Source organism: Euprymna scolopes, chromosome 45, assembly GCF_053919585.1.
Source record: "Euprymna scolopes isolate OS-2025 chromosome 45, ASM5391958v1, whole genome shotgun sequence".
NCBI lineage: Eukaryota > Metazoa > Mollusca > Cephalopoda > Sepiida > Sepiolidae > Euprymna > Euprymna scolopes.
Window position 1 is genome coordinate 23141488 of NC_136526.1, and position 22749 is coordinate 23164236.

Genomic DNA, 22749 nt, shown 5'->3' on the forward strand with positions numbered 1-22749 from the left:
TTTAAGTTTCGTTCAATTTAAAAACAAAGGTAAAAATTCGGACAGAACTTATGGGATGACATGATATATATATATATATATATATATATATATATATATATATATATATATATATATATATATATATATATCATATATATATATATATATATATATATAACTACTTCATTTACTCACACAAATTTAATATACGAAAGTATAGATTTAGGCGTAAACTTTAAGTATTTACTTCAAAAGTGCTCAATACGTAGGTAGAGCTAGTTAGTAATTTATAAAATATATATGGCGATTAAGCTACACTGAATATTCTGCGTTTCATCCACTGTAGGATTCGTCAGGCTTATGCGCGAATTTTGTGGTTGCTTCTTGTTTTTATATATGTTGAGGATTTCTAGTTAGCTAATCAGCTTTCTAGTATCCACCGCGCCCCCTCCTATCAGCCAATGGGCATGCATTTTATCGAACAAAGGATCTGTTTTAGAACTAGGTTAGTGGTTAAAGGTTGATCTTTCCCTCCTTTTTTTATATATGTATGAATATACCTATGTGTATTTTTTTATATATGAATATACCTATGTGTACACACACACATGCACACATGCACACATACATACATACATATATCTATATATATATATATATATATATATATATATATATACATATATGTGTGATCGTTTATGTATATTCATGTTTATTTAATTTATTTATTTGTTTGTTTTCTATTGTTATTGTTAGTTTTAAAGCTATTTTGTATCGCTATCCTAGAGTAAGTTTTATTTTGTGAACACAGTTGTTTGCTATTTCTCGTCTACAGTTTAATAGATTTTGAGGTTCTTTAAAGTACAGGATAGCAAATTTTTCATGGAGGCATAATTTACATGGGTCGTCTAAATGTCTGCACGTGGTAGCTTGTCTCATTATTTTCCATTCGACTACCGGCGAATGTCCTCTTTCTTTGAGTTCCCAGTATTTATTCGCTAATGTTGTTTTTATACGGTGTTTTTTATTTTTGAAAGTACTTTTGTGGTCATAGTATCGGGTTTTAAAATCTAAGGAAGTCATGCCTATGTAATATTTCTTGTTATTCGGGTTTTCTTTCGCAAATATTGTTGCTTGATAAACTACACTTTTTGTTAGACATTTATTTTGGACTGGGCAAATTGTGCGGTGTCTACAATTGCATTTATCCTGTTCGTTATTATTATTATTATTATTATTATTATTATTATTATTATTATTATTATTATTATTATTATTATTATTATTATTATTTATGGTTGTTCTTGTCCGGGGTTAGTTTGTTATTATTATTATTATTATTATTATTATTATTATTATTATTATTATTATTATTATTTCTGCTAGTGTTGATTTTTTTCTGTCATGGTGTCTACTTTTTTATTTTTTATTTTGTTTTTGTTTACATTGTTTTCATTTAGTATTTTGTTATTATGTACGTTCATACAGTTTGACATCATAGACTTTTATCTCTCGATATCCGAAGAACTTTTTAACATTGCCCTAGAATTTGCCGAGGCATACACTGATATATCCTCAGAAGAAACCAACATCATTAAAAAATGTAGAAAATTAGTTCTAATAAATAACAATAACCAATGGATAAAAACTAAAATGAAAAATTCGTTCGATTTGGCGATGGGTGCCAGAGACTCTGCAGAGGCATCAGATCTTGTGGGATTATTCATTCTATATACCCTCACAAGCATATTCGATACTACGGATATCGGCCTATATAGAGATGACGGACTAGCTATAATAAAAACTCCAACAAAGTCAAGGGAGAAAACTTTAAGAAAATCATACACAAAGAAATGAAAAAATTAGGCCTAAAAGCGGACGTATCAGCTAACATAAAAATAACAAACTTCCTGGACGTCACGTTAAACTTAGATAAAAACACATATGAACCATACTTAAAAGATAACGCTACTCCAATTTACGTAAACCCTAAGTCCACCCACCCACCATCAATTATAAAACACATTCCTAACTCGATCGTAAGTAGACTTAGTAATAACTCAAGCGATGAAAATGCATTTAACAGGTCAACCAATATCTACGAAACAGTCCTAAAAAATAGTGGATACAAAAATATCGATATCAAATATAAGCAACAAAACACCAACAGCTATAATAAAATTAAAAATAGAAGAAAAAGAACTATAATTTGGTATACGGCTCCATACAATCAAATGTTAAAAACAAAACTTGGCAAGAAATTTCTAGATCTTATTCAAAAACACTTTCCCGCAACCAATCCCTTACACAAAATCTTCAATAAAAATACCTTGAAGTTACCTTACAGTTGTTGCAGAAAATTTAGAGATGATAATTAAAGCACATAATAACAAAAAAAAATGAAAACAATGTAAACAACAACAAAATAAAAAATTTTAAAAAAGTAGACACCATGACAGATAAAAAACCAACACTAGCAGAAATAATAATAATAATAATAATAATAATAATAATAATAATAACAATAATAATAATAATAATAATAATAATAATAATAATAATAATAACAAACCAACCCCGGACAAGAACAACCATACCATAAATAATAATAATAATAACGAACAGGACAGATGCAATTGTAGACACCGCACAATTTGCCCAGTCCAAAATAAATGTCTAACAAAAAGTATAGTTTATCAAGCAGCAATATTTGCGAAAGAAAACCCGAATAACAAGAAATATTACATAGGCATGACTTCCTTAGATTTTAAAACCCGATACTATGACCACAAAAGTACCTTCAAAAATAAAAAAACACCGTATAAAAACAACATTAGCGAATAAATACTGGGAACTCAAAGAAAGAGGGCATTCGTCGGTAGTCGAATGGAAAATAATGAGACAAGCTACCACGTGCAGACATTTAGACGACCCATGTAAATTATGCCTCTATGAAAAATATGCTATCCTGTACTTTAAAGAACCTCAAAATCTATTAAACTGTAGACAAGAAATAGCAAACAACTGTGTTCACAAAATAAAACTTACTCTAGGATAGCGATACAAAATAGCTTTAAAACTAACAATAACAATAGAAAACAAACAAATAAATAAATTAAATAAACATGAATATACATAAACGATCACACATATATGTATATATATATATATATGTGTGTGTGCATGTGTGTGTGTACACATAGGTATATTCATATATAAAAAAAATACACATAGGTATATTCATATACATAAAAAAAAGAAAAAAAAAGGAAGGAAAGATCCACCTTAAACCACTAACCTAGTTCTAAAACAGATCCTTTGTTCGATAAAATGCATGCCCATTGGCTGATAGGAGGGGGCGCGGTGGATACTAGAAAGCTGATTGGCTAACTAAAAATCCTCAACATATGTAAAAACAAAAAGCAACCACGAAATTCGCGCATAAGCCTGACGAATCCCACAGTGGATGAAACGCAGTATACTCAGTGTAGCTTAATCGCCATATATATTTTATAAATTACTATATATATATATATATATATATATATATATATATATATATATATATATAGTGTATTTAGGCAGCATGTTTTCGTTTAGAAAGACATTGTTGAACAGCACAGAGTGTTTCTATTAAATCGTTTTTTTTTTTTTAATTTCTCCATTTTTCGTATGATCGTGCTAATATCTCGGTCGTAAGAAAGCTCCATAGTCGTTTTCGTCCATCTGTTTTTTTTTGGGGGGGGGTGCAAGTACTTTCAACTGATTTTCTTCAGTCGTTTTCAGGCAGTTTTTAATTAGTTTCGTTTAAAATCTGGATGCCTTTATCTGCTTCAGTTCAAATTACATTTAAATTACTTAAAATAGTGAAGCGTCTCGTGTGTAAAGCAAATATGTTTTAACGTGTTAAGAACGTTGCTAAAATAAATGCGCAATGGTTTAAAAGATTTACAAGATTAGTTACAGTTACAGATTTTATTTCTTTAATTAATTTATAAATTTATATTATAACATACATTTAGATATACATATGCAACTATATGTGCACATACACACGCACACATACACACGCGCACACGCACATGCGCACACACACACACACACACACACACATATATATATATATATATATATATATATATATATATATATATATATATATATACAGTGCTTCCGATCCTTTAGTTTCTCTATTTCGTTATTATTATCAGCAAGCATTAAAAAATATCGTCGACGTACCTAAAAACTCAAAACTGAAGTCAATAAACTCATAACTGCGAACAATGTCTATTATAGACAATCAAAAAGTTTCTAAAACAATTTGTGATTATAAACCCGGATACCTATATGGCAGTGTAGAACCCCACAAACCCAACTCTCCACTCCGCCTCATTATTTCACAAGTAACAAACCCTTATCTATAAATTTATCAAAACAATGATCTTACCTACAAAGCAAACGCAGCGTAAAATAATAACACATAATAAACGAACTTATACAAATCCTCCAAACAACAAAAGTTAATAATAAAATCACTAAACAGTTCCAGTTCACAAAACCATTGATATCCTCATGGACAATTTATACAATGTTATATTTTCCCTCCACAGAAAAGTCACCCTATAATTGTTACGTTATTTTTATTCTTGCTGACGATAATAACGAAATAGAGAAACTTTTTTAAAAAATTCTTGCTTTCACTTATGAATTAAGTACAAACAATAGAAATCCATTTCTTGACGTTCTCAAAGACTCCAGCAAGGATGAATTCATTACTTCTCCTAAACCCCTTACTTCTAAAAAAAAAAAAAAACTATTGCAGCTAAGAATTGTATCTTAAACTTCAAAAGTGAATGTCCCTTTCGATACAAGACCGCAATTCTGAAAAAAAAAACTTATTAATCGAGCCAAATTGATCTCCTCAAATAAAAAAAAGATATTCTACAGCAAGTTAATAACAAAATCACCGTCTCACTAAACGTTGCAAGCCTCTTCGCTAACGTTCCAGTTCACGAAACTATTGATATCATCATGGACAATATATACAATAATCCACCTCTCACTTACACTGAAAATCAACGCCTAAAAAATATAACTAATATGTACAACCAAGGTCCCCTTTTAAGATCATAAAGGCAACATTTACACACAAATCGATGGGTCCTGGATATAACCTTAAACTATATCCGATGGTGAGGCCCCAGCTTGCGGGTTTGGGGGAGTGTGGAGCCACCCTTTAATTGCCATTGCTCCCAGGTCCACTCTGACTCGGAGTGGTAGTACCTGTTAGGGTCCCAACTATGGGTTAAATAGAAACCGACTTAAAAAAAAACAAATATACTCTATTAAAAAATTGTTCTTCAAAATCACTGGATTCGGCATTAAATAATCCAAAAGAGTTGATAATGCCGTAAAACAAAAACAACCAACCAACCAACCAACCAAAAAATCGATGGGGTCCGCCCCACCTTTAGCAACTTTTATATGTCCAACCTGGACAATAAAATAATTAATACCATTAAAAGACAATTTATTTACGTTAGGTCGACGATATTTTTATTCTATTTTTATTATAATAACGAAATAGAGAAACTAAAAGATCATTTTCAAACAAACTCTTGTTTTCACTTATGAATTAAATACAAGCAATAATATATTATTTCTTTACGTTCTCAAAGATTCAAGCAAAGATGAATTCATCACTTCTACGTATAAAAAGACTACTGCAACAAATTCCTGTCATTTCAAAAGTGAACGTCCATACCGACACAAAACCGCAATTATAAAAAAAAACTAATTAATCGAGCCAAATTGATCTCTAATAATATTATTCTACAGCGAATTAAAAAATATAAAACAAGTTTTAATTAATAATTTAATTTGATTACTCCCCAATTTCTTAGTCGATAAACAAATTAAACTGACAGTTAGAAACCTAGACCAAACTAATAATAACCAAGTTAACAATCGCCGCCCTTTTAATTTATTCTATCGCAACCAGCTACACTACAAGTTTAAATCAGACGAAAAGGTACTAAGGAATATAATACATCAATATATATCCCCAGTTAATAATCTACTACAAGAAATTAGCAACGTTCTAATTAAAAACAACACTTCCCGGACAACAAAATCAGTCGATGAAACCAATGTGGTCTATCAATTCAAATGCTTCTTGGGAGAATGCATCTCCAACAATAGAAACGCCAATTTCTACATTGGACACACGAGTAACACATTGTCCAGGCGATTAATCCTTAATTTAGAAAAACCCTGGTTGAAAACACGAAAATCATTCATATGGATCCAAACGTAAAAGGACTAAAATTACTAGAACCATCTATAAATATAAAAGCGAAAATGTGTGTATTTATGTATGTTCGCTTTTTGTGTATGTCCAAGAAAGACTTTTTTTCCGAGAAGCGATCGGTCGACTCACTTCTTCTTAAAACTTTTTATATCACGCCTAAATGATAATATCTACGAGTTAACAACCGGGGTCGCCTGTCTATTTAATTTGCCCGACATTCAACAATTTTCGATCGCTGCATGTACATTAAGCGTTTTCGTATAAAAAAAAAAAAAAAAGAAGCGAACAGACTCGCGGTAAATAAAACACTGTCCCGCACTCAAAGTTGACGGCATTAACTGGTCAAAAACGAGCAACTGTCAAGTCGCACGTTTTTTTTTTTTTGTTTTTGTTTTTGTTTTTGTTTTATTCACACTTTATTATTTTCCAAATGCACGTCTAAGCTTCGTTTTTTTTTTTAACAAACACCTGGCCAACGATTTACCCAAAAACACACACACCTACAAACACCCGGGAAACGCCGGGTAGCCCCCCCCCCACCGCTAGTTGTATATAAGAGCTAAATAGACAAAAATTAACAAAGTAAATTTTTGAAAACAGTAATAACATTTTAAAGTGCCTGGGTACAAAACATCCAATATGTGTGTGTGTGTGTGTGTGTGTGTGTGTGTGCACGCAGACACACATTTATATATATATATATATATATATATATATATATATATATATATATATATGTATATATATAAGGGATGGGACGATTCTAATATTTTTCCCCGATTCCGATACAATTACCAATTCCGTACGTAATTCCTGATTCCGATTCCGATTCTTTATAAATCTCTAAAAAATTCAATTACAGAATTGTTATGTTTTCCGATTACCATAAAAACACGTGTTAAATTTGCATATATTTTTTCAAATGTAAAAAAAATAAACTTGCTGCCAATACCAATTTTAGTTTTACTGGTAGTTTAAAAATCAATGAATATATTTTTTTATTACTACCAGCAGTGGAAGATTTTGCTTTAAACAAAATCAGATAAAAAAGACAAGATAAAATTGAAAGAATCGTTTTGGGCATCGGAAAATAGGCACAGATTTTTCCGATTCCGATACCATCAATAGTTCCGATTTTTCAGATTCCCGATTCTGATTCCGATTAATCGTCCCAACACTAATGTGTATATATATGTGTGTGTGTGTGTGTGTGTGTGTGTGTGTGTGTGTGTGTGTGTGTGTGTGTGTGTGTGTGTGTTGTAATGTAAATTTATAAATATTAATTTTAAAAAACTGTAACTTTCATACCATTTTGTAAATCACACCTTTAAACCATTGTACATTTATTTTAGTCACGTTTTTAATACGTCAAAACATTTTCACTATTTTCAGTAATTTTGATAAGCATCCAGATTTTAAACGAAACAGTAAGCAAAAATGGCCTGAAGACGACTGAAGAAATTCAGTTAAAAATACTTGCAAAAAAAAACAGATGGAAGAAAATAATTATAGAATTTTCTTGCACAAATTCCACTGAGATATTAGAGCGACCATACGAAAAATGGAGCAATTACAGCAGAAACACTCCGTGCTGATTAACAATGTCTGTTTTTATATATATAAAACTGCCTGAAAACGACTGAAGAAAATCATTTAACAGTACTTGCAAAACAAAACAGATGGAAGAAAGAACTATGGAAAACAATTATATATATATATATATATATATATATATATATATATATATATATATATATATATATATATATTAAATTTGTTTTTACGTAAACGGTAATGTGTTGTTACACAGTCATGGATATGTTTCAGTCCTCTAGTATTTAGTAACTATAGAACTCTTCAGACAACAACGCTTATATTCAAAAGCGAAATTCTTAATGAAAAACGAAAATCAACTTTCAGCAAAAAAAGGTTTTAAGTAAAAAAGGGTCAAGGGTGAGGTTCAGCTGTGCGGAGAACAAGGTTGATTAGGTGTGGATTTTTTTATGTTGGGTTAGGGAATGAAGTAAGTAGGGTTGGGGGTTGTGAAGTTAAGTTTGGGGGCCAAAGCTGTTATCTGGAGCAAGTGTTCGCTTTGTCTTCCCGCTGTCCGTTGCCCATACGAGCTATACGAGCTAGTGTATTTTAATTCTTTTTTTCCCTTAGTATTTTGATATCTTTTTGCAAAAAGGTTAAGATTCACCCGGATCTATTGACCATTTCTTGGACTCCTATGGATCGGTTAAGGGAGGGGTAAGGAAAGGGGAGTAGGAGACGTAAAAAAGAATGAGAAAGGGAATGACAAAGGAGAATAGGAGAAAAGGAAGGAGAGGGAGATGGGGTAGAAGGAAAGAAGAAAAAGGAAGAAGGAGAAAAAGAAGAGGGAGCGGGAATGCATAGTTTGTTTTCTCTGCTTTACCAAAACCTGTTATCCTAGACTTTTAATATTGTTTATCATTACATTCGTTTGTCTTATGTTTGTCTATTTATTAGTATATTTATAAATGTGCTATTTGTATTATATGTGCTATTTGTATATATATTAGTATATTTATAAATGTTCTATTTGTATATATATTAGTATATTTATAAATGTGTTATTTGTATATATATGTGATATTTGTATATATATTAGTATATTTATAAATGTGTTATTTGTATATATATATTAGTATATTTATATATGTGCTATTTGTATATATATTAGTATATTTATAAATGTGCTATTTGTATTATATGTGCTATTTGTATATATTAGTATATTTATAAATGTGTTATTTGTATATTTATTAGTATATTTATAAATGTGTTATTTGTATATATATTAGTATATTTATAAATGTGCTATTTGTATTATATGTGCTATTTGTATATATATTAGTATATTTATAAATGTGTTATTTGTATATATATATTCGTATATTTATAAATGTGCTATTTGTATTATATGTGTTATTTGTATATATATTAGTATATTTATAAATGTGCTATTTGTATATATATATAAGTATATTTATAAATGTGCTATTTGTATTATATGTATTATTTGTATATATTAGTATATTTATAAATGTGCTATTTGTATTATATGTGATATTTGTATATGCATTAGTATATTTATAAATGTGTTATTTGTATATATATTAGTATATTTAAAAATGTGTTATTTGTATATATATTAGTATATTTATAAATGTGCTATTTGTATTATATGTGCTATTTTTATATATATTAGTATATTTATAAATGTGTTATTTGTATATATATTAGTATATTTATAAATATGCTATTTGTATTATATGTGCTATTTGTATATATATTAGTATATTTATAAATGTGCTATTTGTATTATATGTGCTATTTGTATTATATATTAGTATATTTATAAATGTGTTATTTGTATATATATTAGTATATTTATATATATTTATATATGTGCTATTTATATATATATTAGTTAATTTATAAATGAGCTATTTGTATTGCGTTTTGTAATAATAATTGCAAACTCAGAATGTATATCATTACTAAACCTTTGATGATCAAATGCAGTCATTTGTTTATAACAGCGATAATAATTATTTTTTTTAAAATAGAGGGTGATTGGAAATTCGGCTGAGTTATTTGCTACTAACTAGCAATGATATTACTTTACTGAAGGTTATATTAATTATTTGTAAATAGTAATGCCACGGATCTTGTACACGCAAAAATATGATGCATTCACACGTATCCAAATATTGGTATGTTATATAATTCAATGGAGTAGATGCACACACGTATTATTTGATATCCTTTTTTAACGTTTATGTCATATATCGCCGTGCATCATTTAGATTTAGACCGTACTTAGTGATTGTGGTATATAAAAGATGTGTCAAGGTTGAGGTTAGCGGTTTTGAAGAGTTTTGTTAGAAGTTTTACTATAACTATTGGTTTTAGGGAGAACAAAGAGTTAAATGTTTGATAATTGCGTTTTTCTATTTTTTAGATTAAGGTTGTACTAGTAATTTCAGTAATATCAGAGTTACAGAGTGGACTGCGAGCAGCACACACACTGAATTTTAGTTTGATGTTTATGTTACAGTTGAATATTGTTAACAAAGTTTGAGGGGGAAAGTTTTTAGGGGTATGACATACATGCATATGCTAAATATTAATTCTATAGTGGATGGGTCGACGGGAATATTAAATATTTAGAGTATGTAGAGAAATTGCTTGTAAGTGTTGGGTTTGGTTACATAGAATTTTTCACGTAAGTGTTTTTTTTTCCAGGAAAAGTATGATTTTGGATTTAGTGAACTTGAGGAGATTTAGATGGACAGGTGTTTATCTGTCGTATATTACATGTGGGTAATGTTGGAATCGTATTTAATTGGGATTTAAGTGAAAAAGCAAGTGTGATTTGAAATGCCTACAATTTATTGAGGTTTCCTGTGTTTTATTTAAGAGCTTGTCCCTATCTATAAATTTTGTAATAAAGAGTTTTTCATTTAAGCAAAGAAAGCAAGGTGAATTTAGTGACTGGTAAGTTTGTTTGTTTGTTTTTTGTTTTTTTGTTTTTTTAGATTTCCCAGTTAACAACTGGTGTTAAGTTTTTACTTTTAAATCATTGTAATATGCAGATAATGACGTTTTATCTCTGTTTAAAACTATTGCACAAGAGCTATTCAATTATCTTTTTTCTCATTGACTTGCAGAGAGAAAGGCAATAACAACTGAAAGAATGACAAAATTGTTTCATTTAACAAGCTCCTTCAGTCTTTGGCAAACTATGGATACCCTGCGCATAAAATATTTGTGGCAGGAGGTGCGCAATCCCCAACCATATCTCTCCTGGGTCATCATTGTTTAATACCAGTGGCAAGTGAAGTGTATGTACAGGACGAATGAAAACAAATGCCGAGATAAGCAGAGAGCACATATAGTGCCGAGAATTCCCAAATGGTCACCCATCTGGTACTAACCAGGGTCAATATTGCTTAACATCAGTAATCTGACGAGAACCGGTGTATTAACGTGATTATGTCGTATGCATTGTTTGATGTAATAACTTGGTAACCAATGCAAAATAAAGTTTTTGCTACGAGTTTGAAGAGTTTGAAAACATTCTGGAGAAAGAAAAGTGCTTTTTGTCTGTAAGGAGAAATTAAATACGTTTTTTTTTTCATTTAAGGCAACACAATTAAGTTTAAATTTCTTATATATTTGTTTCATTTCTGTATTCCGTTAGGTTGTCATGGCCTCCTGGATATCAACTTTGTCTTTAACCCAGTAGAAATTGGTGCGAGGCGAGTCGTCAAATTTATTGAAAATACTATCACATCCAAAGCCCTGGCAAATGATGATGTTCGTGTTGGAACAATTACAGCTCCGTTCGCAGACATTAATGGTAAACACTCTTTTTGTTCTATGTATTTGTCCCGGCTACAGTTCTATGAGGGCAAAAATAACATCCATAAAACCGTTAATAAAAAGTATAATCCTATTTGGAGTAAAATAAACTGCAGTCAAGGTGACACAAAAAAAATGGTCATCACTTAAACTTGAATAACTTTTGAAATAATTAATCAATTCTTTTTATTTTTCATATTTACATGAATGTTCTAAGAGTCTACCAAATTTGACTTTCGAGATGCCATGGACAACTGAGGAAAATACATTTATAGTTGAGGCATATTTTCGACTGAATCAATTGCAGATCAATTGCAGATCAATTGCAATTCAAAGAACTGTTTATATGTGAATTTCCTGTCCACTCAATGATTTACTGATGTTGACAGATGGCTCAACAAGTTCAGAACCATTGATTGAACTGTGCATAACCATTGAATGGTAAAGACAATAACAGACAATCACACTGTGAACAACTAAAATCAGCAAGAACACCACACAATGTTATCTAAAGCTCAAGCAAGTCTGTGCTTTTTTTTTCTTGTAGTCCAGACTTAAAACTTTGAAGATGTCTGTTATGTAGGCTTGATTCAATGTAGTTTAAGTTTTGTGTCGATCTAAATAAAATTTTGGAAGTTATTCCACTAGTGGCAATGACCGTTTTTTTAGGGGGGGGGCATCCTATATGAATTATGCGTCGTTTCAATCATAGATCTCTTTGGACAATTGCTGTTCAGTAATATGCTCCAAGTACGTAATTTTTCACTTTAAACATACTTGAATATGACATGCAAAATTATTAATAACACTTAGATTCCTCCCTTGGTACTGATTTGGACTATGATATGACTCTTCAAATCGGGAATAGTCTAGGGCATTGTCTTTGAGATAATTCTACATATAAAATATGGGAAATTTAGGTTTGGTGAATGTAAAATCTCCTACTGATGAGACGATTACTAAAGTGTCTACGCTAAAGTGTCAGCATGTCGTTTGAAATATGGGAAGATGCTCTATCCTGCCGAGACTACTGTTTCTCCCTCAGAATACTTTGTCTATCAAAAACTTTTTTTTGACCAAGGCATAGCACTCAGAGGTACATATTGAACCGTGATAAAAAAAAGACTGTTGGACATTTATGATTGAAACTTGGTGGATAAGGCAGACATAGTTTGAAGTTTATTTTGTACTAAATATGATTGGGTTGCATAAAAGATTTGTGAATTATATTAACGATTCCATGGCAACTGTTGAAAAATAAAGGTCATATTTGTGATGCCATTTGCATGTAAATATGTAAATAACAGTTGTAAGCGCAGATTATCGCAGACAATTTGCAGATTATTCCTGAACTGTTTCAAGAGAGAAGTGTGTCAGTGTTGTTAATAGTTTTGCATAGCATATCCAGATGATAAGACAGATCCTGGATATGACCTTAAGTAGTAGTAGTGAGGCCCAAGCTTGCGGGCTTTTGGGAGTGTGGAGCCACCCTTTAATTACCATTGCTCACAGGTCCACTCTGACCCGGAGTGGTAGTGCCTGTTAGGGTCCCAACTATGGGTTAAATAGAAACTGATTTGAAAACAACAAATATATTCTATTATAAATTTTTCTTCAAAATCTTTGGATTCGGCATTAAATAACCCGAAAAGGGTTGATATGCCGTAAAACAAAAAACAACCAACCAACCAGATGATAAGACAAAACATTGTTGGACGTCTTGGCCTTTTGGCTGGGAGCAGGTATGATACCTCTTCTGATGCTATCCTTCATCTTTTCTGTGCCTAATCAATGAAGGAGGGATACTTCTTAACAGAGTCAATTTTTACTTTTGTTTCAGTCCGGAGAGCCCCATTAAAACTGACCTTGTGTCTAACATTGCTTTTGTAGGGAGGCAAGAAAATAGGAACAAAAAGATTTGGACATCGATACCTGAATCATGATGGGTTAGGGTTAGGGTTAGGGTTAGGCATAGACTGAAGGTTTATATGAATCAAATCAGCAGAAAGGGTAATTGAAGTTCATTAATTGCATTTTGGAGATTATTACAGGGTGGAACGATAAAATTGTCGCCCTAGGAAAGATGACCTTCCATTCCCGTTTGATGAAAACGGACTTTTTTTGTTGTTGTTGCAGACCATCTACTACTTGGCCAGTTGTGTACAAGTCTCAAGAACAATAGGAGCCTTCTATCATGTCTGAAAGTGACACAATATTCAATGAGCGAGATCGGCAATTTTCTAGGGCGACAATTGTATCGTTTCACTAACTATAAAAATTTTGTCAGTTTATTTTAATTGAAGTTGAAATATATACAAAACGCTTTCTGTTTCTAAACCAGCTTATTTTTTTATTTTCAATTGTTTATGAAAAAATTCAAATAGTATTTTTTCAATGAGTAATGCAAATGTTTTAAATGAGAAATAAATCTTGTTGTGGCCTCACTATTTTCAATCAAAGAATTTGAAAGAATATTTAGAAAGATCACTTTGTTTCATATACACCCCCTCCCCTCCCGAGTTTATTTTTTTATGTTTGTAATATATGCAGGCATTACACACGGGTTTTACAGTACTTCGGAAATGAAAAAGCAACAGATGTATAATTAAAGCTTTACAAGTTGCAAAAGAATCGGAATCGGGAATTTAGAACAAAATTGGTAATTGTATCGAATCCAGGAAAATTTTGGAATCGCCCCATCACTAATATATATTTATACATATATTATTATTATTATTATTATTATTATTATTATTATTATTATTATTATTATTTGACATGTAAATTTTTAACATTGACTAATTAATTAATAATCATTTTTATATTCCTTTTTGTGACGTCATCCATTTTGAAGTCAATAATTTTTTATAATAATCTTTTTTCTCCTTCTCTCTCTCTCTCTCTCTTTCTCTTTCTCTTTCTCTCGCTCTCTCTCTCTCTGTCTCGTCTTTCCTCTCTCTTCCCTATCCCTGTTTCACCTCTTTCCCCTCTATATTCTTTCTCTTCCCTTCTTTCCCCTCTTTTCCATCTCTCTTTCTTCTGTCTTTCTCTCTTATTTAATCTTTACACCATTTTCCTCCGACTGCTACTCTTATCAGTTGTCATTTACCTGTAACATCATGCAGTGTGCACGGTAACAAGCAAGCAAACACGATTCACAGAGTTTGAAATATAACTATCATTATTGTTACATGTCCGTATTATCTGTGAGATTAATGCTATTCAAGTTTCAATACTACTTCAACGATTTAAACTCTCTTTAAAGCCATCCAATAATTTTTTTATAGGCTTTCGATTGAATCGCTACAAAAGCAAAGCCGATATGAAAAGACATTTTGATAACTTCAGATTGAACCGGATCTCTCCACAATTAGCTGATCTTCGTCTGGTATCATTCCTTTCGATCAATGGTGGACGAGCAGGTGCGAGGCAGATTGGTGTTGTTTTCTTGAGGGGGGAGCTTGATGATGCTCTTGAGGCAGTGGTTGAGGCGAAAGCTGCCCATGCCAGGGGAATAGACATCTACGTGATCTCCATTGGTTATGGAAACAGAAGGATCGTAGTCAACAACATCGCAACTAATGCTGGCAACGTCTTCAATGTTGCTTCATCCAACGATTTGCCATATCTTTCAAAGAAATTCTTGCAGTTTATGTGTCAAGGTGAGCAAACTTCATTTTATTTCAAATTTTTCACACGTAACACGTAGCATATATCAAATATGTGTACAGCAACCACAGACGATCATAATCAAAGAACATATTCTTAATGGAAGATGATTAATTCGACTCAGTTTTATTGTATAACAATGAAACGGTGTTATCGCCCTCGAAAAAGATTGTAAAGAAACCCCAAACAACAGGTTTAGCTAGAAAGAATATATTGTACAAGAAAGTGTGTACAAAGGTCATCGTTATTTTTAACTGTTAGTCTGTAGCCTCGCATTCAGTTACGATAATTCCCCACAAGAGTATTAGACTCAGGATTTTTATAATTATTCGAAGAGCCCATTACGAGTGAATACATAAGTCCCTCATAACGCCCACCTCCCAAGCTTTTACTCCACAAAGGGTAATAGTACTTTTTACTTTTTGGTTTGATAGTTAAAAGATCCGTGAACTTTTTTTCTTTCTCGATTTCTGGAATTGCTTGGGGTGGTTCAATGTTAGAAGTGTCATTTACCGTCTCAATGGCCTCTTCTTCGTGAGGTACATAATTGGGATCATCCCACAGACGTTTTCTTATTTCATTAACGTGTCTTTTATGTGTGAATTTAAGACCTTGAATGATGTCAAACCATATATTCGATTCTTACGTAACTCTTCATTCTGATTCTTCCTGGTTGACTCATATGAAAGTCTTTCATTATTCTTTTTTGTAATGATTTTGATATCAAGACCCTGTCTCTCTGTACTAACATAATGATTTTGATATCACGACCCTGTCTCTCTGTACTAACATAATGATTTTGATATCACGACCCTGTCTCTCTGTACTAACATAATGATTTTGATATCACGACCCTGTCTCTCTGTACTAACATAATGATTTTGATATCACGACCCTGTCTCTCTGTACTAACATAATGATTTTGATATCACGACCCTGTCTCTCTGTACTAACATAATGATTTTGATATCACGACCCTGTCTCTCTGTACTAACATAATGATTTTGATATCACGACCCTGTCTCTCTGTACTAACATAATGATTTTGATATCACGACCCTGTCTCTCTGTACTAACATAATGATTTTGATATCACAACCCTGTCTCTCTGTACTAACATAATGATTTTGATATCAAGACCCTGTACCTCTGTACTAACATAATGGACAATATCACAAAAATAGAAAAACTTTATTTGTGATTTTCTGTTTTACTGCACTGATAAGTTCGTCTTTTCATGCTTCACATTTAATTTCATGCAGTTTGACCGGAAGGTCATTGGTGATACTGCACATCATAGTTTTAATTTCATTATTAAAAATGTAAGGAAGTAATTACTAAGTCTTCAAGAGATTCACTTTGTCTTAGAACCAACCTTGAAAGTTCGTCATTATGTCCGATCTGCTTGATAGAGTTGTACTCTAACTTGAAATTGTAATTCAACAGAATAGTGTCCCGCTTCAGCAATATATTTGCTGTGTGGATGAGTAGTCCTTTTTTGGTTCAAAAATTGTCAATAAAGGTTTATAGTCAGTCTATGGTACTATCGCTTCCCGGGGGGGACTAACTTGGTTGAGGAATGTCCTGGGAATGCAACCAGCTCCCCGGGGGAATAAACAATATCCAAACGATGGGCACATGGGAACATCAACACAATGGGTCGAGATGTCGTCGGCTATAACCGACTGGCATGAGTTGCTTCTTGTCTTCATTGCGTCGTACAGGCATCTTTCCATCATCGGCATTAATGGCAGGCTGGAATTTAACGCTTATACAAAAATAACGAACAAATGCATTTTTATAAAAATATAATTTATTTAAGATTAAACAATGAGGAACATATTTTTATAAAGACCAGTTGAAACCAAACGCGTGCTATTTCGCGTCTGCCGACTCCAGAATGCAAGCTTCAACTGTCTTAACAATACAATCATATTTTAATTCTCTCTTTCTTCATTGAAAGAGAGAGAAAGGGGGTGAAAGAGAGAAAGAGAGAGAGAGAACGACATAAAAAGAGAGAAGATATATTCATACAGTTTGAACATTGTTTTGTTTTCGAATGACGAGTTCTCCGGGTTTGACCTTTCGTTTTCTAGGATCTCAAATCGTTTTGACTTGGTCGAATATTAATAAACGACTGTCATTCAAACCCAGCCGACATGCTCTAACCTTCTCAAAACTTCATCACAAAATCAGGTACAAGCTACATATAGAGGTTATTAATGTAGAAACTCCCAACTCCCTCAAAAGGGGTGCTGTCGATTGTGCCACAAGTCTGCCGTATAAAAAGTCATCCATGTAAATATCGATAGAACTTTGTAATTGGGAAAATAATAGCAAGAGTTTCCTTCTTGATTTGTGAATTGTGCTTTTCTTCCCGAAGTAGAGATCTTGACACGCATGCAATAGACCTTTTACTTCTGTCTGGCATTTTATGGAAGATACAGGCTCCTATTTTGTACAAACTTTCATTGCTAGTGACTCTGATATTTAGTTTTAGGTCAGAGTGAGTGAAGAATAGATTTGATGTCAAGGTTTTTTATCGAATGCGGCCTCACATTCACGTGTCCATTTCCACACTCTGCCCTTTTTTAGTAGCTCATTTAGTGGGGCTCGTTCAGTGGGACTTGGAGGTCGTGCATATTGGAAATGAATATCGTGTTTGCTAACCCCCAAAAAACTTTGTAATTCTGTAATATTTTTGGGAGCATACCCTTTATAACTGTAACCCTTTCCCAGGCCCGGTCTTTTATCGTTTTTATCGATGATGCCTCCCAAGTATTTTATTTCTTCTATGAAGAAATTGCATTTTCCTTCTTTTATTTTAAAAACAAAATCCTGTATTCGAGAAATACCTTGTGGACATGTTCGCAATGTTATTCTCTGGTCTCACTTATTGAGATAATTTCATCCGGTTATGCGATCAGAAAATCAAGGCTGCTCAACATATTCATAATTTCTTGAAAAATGGCGGATGCTATCTTGACTCCAAAAGCTAACTTTTAGAATTTAAATATTTTAGAATTTAAATATTTTAGAATTTAAATATTTTAGAATTTAAATATTTTAGAATTTAAATATTTTAGAATTTAAATATTTTAGAATTTAAATATTTTAGAATTTAAATATTTTAGAATTTAAATATTTTAGAATTTAAATATTTTAGAATTTAAATATTTTAGAATTTAAATATTTTAGAATTTAAATATTTTAGAATTTAAATATTTTAGAATTTAAATATTTTAGAATTTAAATATTTTAGAATTTAAATATTTTAGAATTTAAATATTTTAGAATTTAAATATTTTAGAATTTAAATATTTTAGAATTTAAATATTTTAGAATTTAAATATTTTAGAATTTAAATATTTTAGAATTCAAATATTTTAGAATTTAAATATTTTAGAATTTAAATATTTTAGAATTTAAATATTTTAGAATTTAAATATTTTAGAATTTAAATATTTTAGAATTTAAATATTTTAGAATTTATATATTTTAGAATTTAAATATTTTAGAATTTAAATATTTTAGAATTTAAATATTTTAGAATTTAAATATTTTAGAATTTAAATATTTTAGAATTTAAATATTTTAGAATTTAAATATTTTAGAATTTAAATATTTTAGAATTTAAATATTTTAGAATTTAAATATTTTAGAATTTAAATATTTTAGAATTTAAATATTTTAGAATTTAAATATTTTAGAATTTAAATATTTTAGAATTTAAATCTTTTAGAATTTAAATATTTTAGAATTTAAATATTTTAGAATTTAAATCTTTTAGAATTTAAATATTTTAGAATTTAAATATTTTAGAATTTAAATATTTTAGAATTTAAATATTTTAGAATTTAAATATTTTAGAATTTAAATATTTTAGAATTTAAATATTTTAGAATTTAAATATTTTAGAATTTAAATATTTTAGAATTTAAATATTTTAGAATTTAAATATTTTAGAATTTAAATATTTTAGAATTTAAATATTTTAGAATTTAAATATTTTAGAATTTAAATATTTTAGAATTTAAATATTTTAGAATTTAAATATTTTAGAATTTAAATATTTTAGAATTTAAATATTTTAGAATTTAAATATTTTAGAATTTAAATATTTTAGAATTTAAATATTTTAGAATTTAAATATTTTAGAATTCAAATATTTTAGAATTTAAATATTTTAGAATTTAAATATTTTAGAATTTAAATATTTTAGAATTTAAATATTTTAGAATTTAAATATTTTAGAATTTAAATATTTTAGAATTTAAATATTTTAGAATTTAAATATTTTAGAATTTAAATATTTTAGAATTTAAATATTTTAGAATTTAAATATTTTAGAATTTAAATATTTTAGAATTCAAATATTTTAGAATTTAAATATTTTAGAATTCAAATATTTTAGAATTCAAATATTTTAGAATTTAAATATTTTAGAATTCAAATATTTTAGAATTTAAATATTTTAGAATTTAAATATTTTAGAATTCAAATATTTTAGAATTTAAATATTTTAGAATTCAAATATTTTAGAATTTAAATATTTTAGAATTCAAATATTTTAGAATTCAAATATTTTAGAATTTAAATATTTTAGAATTCAAATATTTTAGAATTTAAATATTTTAGAATTCAAATATTTTAGAATTCAAATATTTTAGAATTTAAATATTTTAGAATTCAAATATTTTAGAATTTAAATATTTTAGAATTCAAATATTTTAGAATTTAAATATTTTAGAATTCAAATAACCCCTTATGCGTATTAATACAAAGCAACTTCAACTTATTTTCCTTGACAAGAATTTTCCTTGAATCCTTACTAGAATTGCATCACTCAGATCGACTTTAAAGATCTTTACTCTGCTTAGCTGAGTGAAAATTTCCTCAGAACTAGGAAGTGGGTAATAGTAGTCTTTTAGCACTTAAAACTCATGCAGAAATCGGCACAAACACGGATTTCTTTTGGTTTCTTTTTGATATGTAAAACAATAGGGGCTGCTCATTGACTGAATTCAACATTTGATAAGATGCCGGGTTTTACAAGTCTTTCAAGGTCCCTGTTCATCTTCTCCATTGAGAACGGTACATTGCTTTTTTTTCTTGAATACTGGTTGCGTATTTTGTTTGAGTTCGAATTTTGTTGACATTTTTGTGCATTTTCTTAGACTGGCTGAGAAAACTTCAGAGGAAATTTCTTTCAATTCTGACTTTGTGGAGAATAGCTGTTTGACTTTGACGATGCTGGATTCTTCAATATTCTTTGAATTCACTCGTTAGCAACTTTTGAGGTGTTAGGTTTTGTCTCACTTTCTAATTTAGTTAAAACTTCACGTCTAACATCAGTATTTTATCAATATCAATCCTTATACGAATATAAACCTTTGAAAACGTCAGTACTCAGTTTAAAATCGTCACAATATTTGTTGACTATTGATACAAATGTTAAACAGTCCTTGTAATCCTTCTTGTTTAAATGCAGGCATTTCCACATTTTATGAAATAACGTTTTCGGGTTGAACACGTTTGAACATGTTTAGTCATTTCGTTCTACAGTACCAACTCACTGAATGATTTGCTGTTAGTGTCTTTGGAATCTTGTTCGTTTGAATACCTTGTCACCAGTTATTGTTGTCCCAGGTCATAAAGAAGTACTCAGACAACGGGTTTAAGTAGAAAAGAATATATTGTACAAGAAAGTGAATACAAAGGAAAGGTTGTCAGCATTTTCTCACTGTTAGATAGCCTGTAGATTTATGCAATAATTTCTCATCGGAGTTTTAGATTCGCTGTTTTTATAAAGATTAGAAGATTCAAGGGAATGGGTAAGTCAAATAGCAAAGAAATGGTACAGAAGGAGACTTTTGTTAAGTGCACAGCTTCATTCAAAGACACCTTAGACATCTGCTTGCAGTGATTATCCCATGCAGACAATGCTTTCACGCTCTATTATCATTCCCATGCAAGATGTCCCAAAGAGTTAACTTTCTGAACTCTGCAAATGGTTATTATTCACATACTTACCAATATTACGCATTAAATATCTTATTCAAAAAATAATTGCATTAAAAGAAATGTTTCTTTTTTTTTTCAGAATAAAACCAGAATTTTGATGAAAAAAGAAAAATGGAGAAAAATTCTGAAAATAAATTTGAATAAAATTACTATTTTTTATCCTTGCATTTACTGTTGGCTTTCATTTTTATTCTCAAACTTTTTTCAAAATATTTCAAGAATAATAATTTAGTTAACAACTTCACCAATATTCTACCGATGCATTAAAAGTGCAAATCCAGTGCCACATGTTTTCATTTCAGAAAAAGAAAATGTTAATATCATTAGAAAATGTTAATATCATTAGAGCGGCCACCTCCAAATAATAAATTGAAAAACATTATTAAGAGTAGTGATCTCAATTGTGAAAAAAAACCATCGTATGTAAAATATTATATAAGGTTGTTTAGAAAAAGAAATTATTTCAGAAACATTTATGTGGGACTCAACAATTCATTTTTTATAGGAAAACACTGTTTTAATACAGGGTGGAACGATAAATTTGTCGTCTTACAGAAAACAACACTACAATTTTATTTTAAAACTTATATTGAAAAAATCAATTGAGATAACTTGATTATGTAGTAGAGCTGGTATCTATTCAATGTAGCCACCTTCAGCCTCCATCACTGCTTCGATACAAGGCCGAAACTGGGAGCATGCATTTTCCACAAACGCCGGCAGGAGTTTGACAAATATTTGGAGAATGGCGGCGATCAGGCTGGCTTTGGTGTTGTGGGAGGTCATGTTGGTGATGTTCTCGACGTATGACCAAATGAAGTAATGCAGCGCTGAATGCTTCGGGGGAGGAGGAGGGCCAGTAAGAGAAGGGTACAAAATCATATCGCTCCTTTTGAAGCCAAGCCTGGGTCTCTTGTGGGCCAGCGCCGAGTCCTGTTGCCACACCCAGGGTATGCCAAAGGTCACCTGATTGCACGAGGGGATCACTACACTCTTCAGCACATCCAGGTACACTTTAGTATTGACTTTCAAGCCGACTTTGAAAATGTGAGGTGGCATCATGTGGTCCTCACGTGAAACCACACCAAAGACCATAACTATGGCCGGAAACTTTGTTTTCATCACTTTGTAGAGAGCATAAGTTCTACAGTGGATTTGTACACAACTGGCCAACTTACTAGTCACGGTGGATTACAAGTTAAATGCGATCCCTAACTACGAGATCACAAATGTAACATCATTTAGTCTCAGACTCTTTTAAATATATTCAGGCATTCACTGAACGCTGGAACCATGCATATATCGCCAGATTTAATTCCCAGATGTACAAAAACGTGTGGCAACACAATTTCCACTTCAACGGGTTTTTGGGG

The 22749-nt window shown here is 30.5% G+C and overlaps 1 protein-coding gene across 1 annotated transcript in view; it reads left to right on the top strand.

The window, feature by feature from the left end:
• Positions 1-21543, top strand: part of LOC145269286 (matrilin-1-like) — a 57731-nt gene extending 36188 nt beyond the window's left edge. The window contains exons 9-11 of the mRNA XM_080124968.1: positions 11523-11681; positions 14971-15345; positions 21456-21543. Of these exons, the coding sequence (XP_079981094.1) occupies positions 11523-11681; positions 14971-15345; positions 21456-21460 (539 nt within the window). The 3' untranslated portion in view covers positions 21461-21543. The remainder of the gene's footprint in view (positions 1-11522; positions 11682-14970; positions 15346-21455) is intronic.
• Positions 21544-22749: the final 1206 nt, after the last annotated feature.